Source organism: Eurytemora carolleeae, unplaced genomic scaffold, assembly GCF_000591075.1.
Source record: "Eurytemora carolleeae unplaced genomic scaffold, Eaff_2.0 scaffold161, whole genome shotgun sequence".
In the NCBI taxonomy this organism is placed as follows: domain Eukaryota; kingdom Metazoa; phylum Arthropoda; class Copepoda; order Calanoida; family Temoridae; genus Eurytemora; species Eurytemora carolleeae.
In genome coordinates, this window is record NW_019396085.1 from 203498 (window position 1) to 210842 (window position 7345).

At 33.9% G+C, this 7345-nt stretch overlaps 1 protein-coding gene across 1 annotated transcript in view; it reads right to left on the minus strand.

Moving 5' to 3' along the window:
• LOC111718004 (dedicator of cytokinesis protein 3) overlaps positions 1-7345 on the minus strand; it is a 24056-nt gene that overhangs the window by 10021 nt on the left and 6690 nt on the right. Inside the window, exons 8-15 of the mRNA XM_023493477.1 lie at positions 5590-5849; positions 4782-4848; positions 4199-4248; positions 3876-3916; positions 3616-3692; positions 2311-2423; positions 756-806; positions 14-100 (exon numbers count right to left, since the gene is read on the minus strand). Coding sequence (XP_023349245.1) covers positions 14-100; positions 756-806; positions 2311-2423; positions 3616-3692; positions 3876-3916; positions 4199-4248; positions 4782-4848; positions 5590-5849 — 746 coding nt within the window. The remainder of the gene's footprint in view (positions 1-13; positions 101-755; positions 807-2310; positions 2424-3615; positions 3693-3875; positions 3917-4198; positions 4249-4781; positions 4849-5589; positions 5850-7345) is intronic.

Genomic DNA, 7345 nt, shown 5'->3' on the forward strand with positions numbered 1-7345 from the left:
AATCATGTTCTACCTGTCCTGACTCCCTCCATGTTGGATCTAATTCCTCTACAAGATCTAACATCAAGGAGTTGAAGATCTCCCTGTACTCCTCATCTCCCTTCATCAACAATATCATAATAAATACACTCCATTTATATATAGCATGTCCGATTCACAATGGTACCATCTAAATCTTTACCTGATCAATACAGTTTTCTAGCTAGAAGAATATAAACAATTTCTACTTTTGTTTCTGTAACATTGTGTCAAATTAGTAGAAATCCAGAGGACATTGCTTAGTTTTATGAACGATCAAAGAAGACAATTCTTTTAATCCGTCTTTTCGGGTATTTAAAAATAAAACTTAATTGATTATAAATTGAGAAAACTATTTTTGTTAATATTAATAGATTATTTAAACGAAATTGGGCTGGCAAATTGGGAACATGATAGGCGGGAAAAATGTAAAGCACATAATATAATCACCAAAAGTATAACTGTCAAAAATAACCAACCAAAAATTACCATTTTCGACAACAAATATAACAAAATCAAACCATTCTTTAACCTGTTGTATTTTTGGTTGTTAATATTAATAGTGTTTTATTTTTCCCGTCAATCGGAAACTCATTACTAATTACAATCAATTGGGATATAAATTAACCGTATATTAAATTAGATGGATTTTAATGCTTGTTGTAAAGTATCAGGAATACGTTATTTATATATGCTTGAGACAAATATATATATTTGATTTGAATTGTTGTGATTTCCTTGTTTTCACTGATTAAGATGTCCAACTTGTCGATCAGTTCTGTTTCAGTCTGTGTCATCAAAGATTGCAATCCTCTTTTATATTAGTTGGATATTTTAGAAATATAAGACTTTAGTTGGAAGATTTTGTTTAAAAAGTACAGAGGTCGGCGTTTATATCAATGTAATGAAGACGACTTTCCAATTGAAGTGTTGAATTCTAATAAGCAAATTACAAGTTAAAAAGTAAATAAAGTGAAGCTGTTACTTAACACCTACTCTTTGTTTCCATGTTTATGTGTATCTATGAGGCTTGAATGTTTGATAGAAATCAAAATTGAAATCGAAAGTCCTCTTCATTATATTGATATAAAACACAAAGAATGTAGTTGAACCAGTCAAACCTGGTGAAACTAAACTGTCTCTCTCTCATTCATTATTTTCCAAGTAAAAAATTTGAAGTTAAAGGGGGGTGCAGTGGGGGATTAAAGGGAGTGTTCACGAAAAATGAAAGGGGGTATAGGCTTAATGCGATAAAAAAGCGCTTTTGATCGCTACTAATCTTACTTCTATCTGTTGCGTCTATAAGGAGAAAATTGTTAAAGACGTCTCATACCGAATAACTTAGCGCCCATACAAATTGAGAAAATTGCAACATACGACTTAGACCGAAAAAAAATCAATTTAATTTCAAACAAATCATTCAGATATTACAACCTATAGTCATCGATTATCTTTCGCCACATTTGTATATAGTTTATATTTTATAATATTTTTTAATTAATTTGTTTTGAATTTGATTATTTCTTTTGCGGCTTGCGCAACTATCTAAGAATGTCGCGGACCACTCACATTTTTCGAAATCAGTTAAAACGTTTTCTAAAAAAATTATTGTTATTGTTTAATTCCAGGGATATACAGAAAATCAACTATATGGTTACCCACAAAGGATGAGACTGTAAAGACGACTTGAAACTATTAAGACTTGACGATCATAAGGTTAAGTTAAGTCTTTTGCCTTGAATATAGTCGTTTAATAGCCTATACAATTATTTGACAAAGAGAGTAACAAATTTACGGTTGCAGAGAATTATGAATGTAAGGAAATAGACGGTATATATTTCACACAGTCGTCTCTGAAGTCTCATCCTTTGTGGGTAACCCTGTACGAAATAAATAAAAAATTATCAAGAGAAAGAGTTGGTTGTGTGTGTTAATTGCCTTCTATATATTATGTAAGGTTGGGTGTCTGGGTGTTTGTATGTATCCAATAAACGTTAAAACGGCTTAACCGATCCGGCTGATTTTTATTGTGGGACCTCACATTACCGGATTTTAAAAGATAAGAGTTTTAAAAATTTGTCTCCCAAATTCGTAAAAGTTTTATTATCCACACTAATATTGTAAATAAGCGAATTTTTACTTCTTCATTGTTTTATTGAAGCAAAAAAGCTGAAAGATTGAAATAGAAGCCCTGATAGCCTAGTACATAAAACTACTAGAGGAAGGAAACTGATTGAGCAACTTTTTAAAAGATTTGACCCAAAAGGTTCAAAAAAGGATTGGAAGTATTCCCTGTCTAAAGTTTCCTTTATGCTGTTGCTCAGTTTGCATAAGGGAGACCAGCAAAGGGAGAATTATTCTTCGAACCCTACTCAGTGGAATCAGAGTTACCTCTAGGATGGGCCCTGAAATCACATTTATTAATAGAATTATTCTGCGAACCCTACTCAGTGGAATCAGAGTTACCTCTAGGATGGGCCCTGAAATCACATTTATTAATAGAATTAGTTTACGTTAGTAATTTTGTTACATTTTCGTCGTCGTTATTTTAATAAGCAGATTATCAAAATCGTCCCTCTAAAATGAACCTATGAGGATTAAAACATTTCTAAAAAATTTCTCTACAAAACTGAATTCTCAGCTTAACTACCATGTCTACCTTAACTGCCTACCTTAAAATAAGTCTTTATGGATATAGAATAACTGACCTTAACTTAGATTTGCCTCTAAAAATTCCTGACTATTATTAATCTGAATGAATAACTTACCTACACTATAAATTAATCAATCCGTATTAAAGGGAGTGTTCGTGAAAAATGGAAGGGGGTATAGGCTTTCGGCGAAAAATAAGCGCTTTTGATCGCTACTAATCTTACTTCTATCTGTTGCGTCTAAAAGGAAAAAATTGTTAAAAACGACTTATGCTGAATAACATAGCATCCACTCAAATTGAGAAAGTTGCAATCCAGGACTAGGATCGTGAAAAAATTCAATTTAATTTCAAACAGTTCATTCAGATATTACAAACTAGAGTCATCGATAATTTTTCGCCATATTTGTATATAGTTTATATTTTATAATATTTTTTTTACTTCTTTTATATACAATGCACTTAAAACAACGATTTTTTCTGCTAGGTGTCTCTGCCACGTGGAATTGTTAAGAACATCGAGAGCAGAGACATCTGGCGGACAAACTAATTGGCGATTCAAGTGCATTTTATAAAAAACAAATACAAAATATTATGAAATATCAAATATATACGAATGCATCGCAAAATAATCTATGACTAATGGCTGTAATATCTAAATGATATGTTTGATATTAAATTGATTTCTTTACGATCCAAGTCGTGGATTGCAATTTTTTCAATTTGGGTGGATGCTACGTTATTCGGTACAAGTCGTTTTTAACAATTTTCTCCTTATAGACGCAACAGATAGAAGTAAGATTAGTAGCGATCAAAAGCGCTTATTTTTCGCCGTAAGCCTAATCCCCCTTCCATTTTTCTCAAACACTCCCTTTAAAATCTGACGATTATATCGGTATAATTTCTTTATTAACTGACACTTGAATTATTCTGTATGAAAACCTGACCTACTAGGGATGGAACAAGTTGAATCTGTTGAGAACATGTGTTCCATGTCTGTACCATATGCTCTGCAAGTGGAACTCTAAACCAATATTTTCAAGAAAAATATGTAACTAACAAATTATTGCACTAAACAATATACAATTGATTCAAATCTCTAATCTCTAATATCAAATCAACTCAAATATATATATTCTTATCAAAAACTGGTTTCTTTAGATCTTTTAAATCGGAAAAATTCTAAAAATGTTTAAAATATGGTTTCCTTAGATCTTCTACTTCGTCAAGTCCGACGAATAGCCGCCCCTGCAGGAAATGAAAATAATTATTATAAAAAAATCGAAATCAGTAAAATTTATTAAATATTTGTGATATATTTGTAAAAGGAAGCTGTAAAGCATTAAATTATAAAGAAATATTGAGCGCCGATAGAAACAGAAATGACATCTTCAAATTATAATTTTTCTATTAAGCAATGTTTACTGCTATCCACTGTTTTTGACATGCAAATTTCCGTTTACAACCTCTACCCCTTTAAGTTGTGCATAATTTCGCCGATATGATAAAATATCAAAAAAAAGAGTTTACCTGTTTTTTGACTAGTTCTATCTGCAGTTGTGGGGAGGTTATAAGCTGACCTATAAGTAAAGATGGGTATTGTTTGTTTTTCATTCGGTTTGAAACGTTTAGTTTTCTACTTTTAAGCGTCAAGTTTTCTTCTAATGTTATGCAAACATTTTTTACTTCGACTATAAAACATATTTAGGCTGGCTCTTTGAAATTGGTCACACAATAGGTATTGAATATATACTCTGTTCCTACTTCTTGTCACCGTTAACTACAACTGCAGTGTAGCTCAGTGATATGAATAACGAAAGCGAAATAAATAACGATTGGTTTGCAGTTTGCACAATTTAATGAATGCAAACAAATGAGCATACACTTATAAAATTTGAAAATATTTAAACTCTCAGATTCTTTTCAAGACTTTTTAAGGCATGCAAACTTTGAATATTTAAAATCTAACTGCGAACGATGCCAATCCTATTCCCTACCTACTAGCTGATAATATCCTATCCACTACCTACTAGCTGATAATATCCTATCCACTACCTACTAGCTGATAATATCCCATCCACTACCTACTAGCTGATAATATCCCATTCCCTACCTACTAGCTGAAAGTATCCCATCCACTGCTGTTTATCAAACCTCAGGTGTGGTAAGCTCAACCCAATCTGGAATATTTAAAGGGACTGTTAAGGATAAATGAAAGGGGGTATGGGCTGAAACCTAAATATTTTATAAGTTGATCGCGACCTAAATGAGTTCTATCTGATGTTCTTGTCTCGAGAAATTGATACGAAACTGTGTCAAAATTTTAAACAGATCATATTCAGCAAATATGAATCTGAAAATTAACATAACCCAGAGGAGCCTTAGGTACGCTCCTTTTATAATTTGAATTTAATAATTTTTCATTTTCAATAGATATAATTGAAAACATAATATACACTGTCTAGGTACAGGGTGTACCACGAAACATGACAGTAGCAAAACAACTTGAAGGTCGTCTTATATATGTGAAATTGTTTGCGGCATACGTTTTTCAACCTGCTTTTACATGTACGATTCTTAAAACAATTTATCATAAAATTCTCTTAGTTCCAAAATGTGGTCTGACTTTTTTGTGCTGTCAATATTACCGGAGATATTTGGAAATTCAGATTTCAATTTTTTAAATAAAGCCAATATTGTCGAAATGTAACCAAAATTCGTTATATTGAAAGCACAAAAAGACAGAACACATTTTAGAAATGCAAGAACTAGGGTTAAATTATTCTTTAAAAATAACGGTTATTTGACGTGTACTTATTTTAAAGATTAATCTTAACTACTAAAAAACGGATTGATAAAAGAACCAACGTCCCCAACTCTAAATGTAAATGGTCAATAATGTCTATTAAAAAAAACCTTACCATCTGCACTGTACTTGCAATAGTATTGACTAGAGACAGCTTTAGGCTGACCCACTCGCTAGGAACCGCTGGTCGAGCCAGCACTTCGGTCAGCACTAGGAAGAGGCGACCTAGCTGGGACGGCTGCGACCTCCATAGAAGTTTATGATGTTCTTCATCTAGCAAATCAAGAAGTCCAAGGAGAGCTACAACGAGTCCCGCATTCTCTGGGCTTTCATCGCCATGATCCTCTTCAGCAATAACAGCAAGGCCTAAGGGTCCTGAAAATATCATGATCAATGGAGGGGCTTATAAATATCTTGATCAATTGAGGGGCTTGATAAAATCTTGATCAATGGAGGGAACTGAACATATCAGGATCTATGAAAGGACCATGGCATATGAAGGACCTAAGCATATTAAGATCAATGAAAGGAACTTTACATATCATTGTTGTCTAGGTCCCTGGAGACCTGTCTGCCGGGGGATGACGAATTGTACGCTACCGGCCCGGGATAGTATAGTCGGTCAACCCGAGCAGACATGTGTGTGTGAGCTCCAGATGACTGGTTAACTGGGAATTCTACCCTTTAGACAATATGTCAAACCTGTCACTCTGAACCGTTAACACAAACATAAAAAATGGCGAATCTTCTTCTTTCCCTAGTTACACTTTTAAAGTACTGTGCTCCATCAATCAATAGTGAAGATTTATCAGTGCTTGATTCATCACTAAAACGTAAACTGTCACCTCTTCACCATCATATTTCAAGATGTACCGATCCAGCAGATTTAGCAACATTAGGAGACCAGCTTCCCATTCTGCTTACAGAATTCCTGGAAGAAAACAAAGAACTGTTTGATGATGAGAAAAAACAGCATTCAAAAGGTTTTATCTCCCATCCTAATAAGACCCTCACAGAACTTCAACATCTTAAAAAGGTTTTGAGAAAGAAAGCCTTTTCCAGAGCCGGCACTGATGAGGACAGGAAAAAGTTCCATTCCTGTCTGAAAGCAATTAGTGAGCTTAAAAAAGTTGAAAAAAGAAGACTCCTTCTCAAAACTACCACACACCAAGAAAAAATGTTTCACAAAAACCGTTGGGAATTTTCTAAACAAGCTGTCAAGGGATCATTACTGCAGAAGAAATTGAAACCAACCTTTGACCTAGGATTTGCAAACACCTACTACTCAGAAAAATACAGCACACCCGGTATCATAGACTTGAACAATTTAAACTGGTTCCCCTTTTTGTCAATAACTCATGAATCTCCAAATTTCGAACCATTCAATTGTGAGCCCTTACGTCCAAAGGATGTAAAAAGTATACTAAAAAGTGCAAATTTAAAATCCTCTCCTGGTCCTGATGGTATCCCGTATGAGATATTATTCAAATTCAAGTGTCTCCACCACATATTAGCCACCCTGTTTAATAAAGTGAATGTTCTGGGAACTCCTCCCCCTTCCTGGTCACACAGCGTGGTCAAATTACTACACAAGAAAGGACCGACTAGCGACCCAGGAAACTTTCGCATGATATCTCTTACATCTTCTATTGCGAAGACTTACCATCTCCTTCTTGCAAAAAGACTGACCAAGTTTTTAACTGCGAATAATTATATTGACGAGAAAGTACAGAAGGCCTTTCTGCCGGGCATTAATGGCACAATTGAGCATAATGTCGTCCTTGAAGAGATTATAAGCCAAGCAAAGACAAACAAGAAAACGGTCCATGTAACATTTTTCGATTTAGAAGATGCATTTGGTTCAGTGCCGC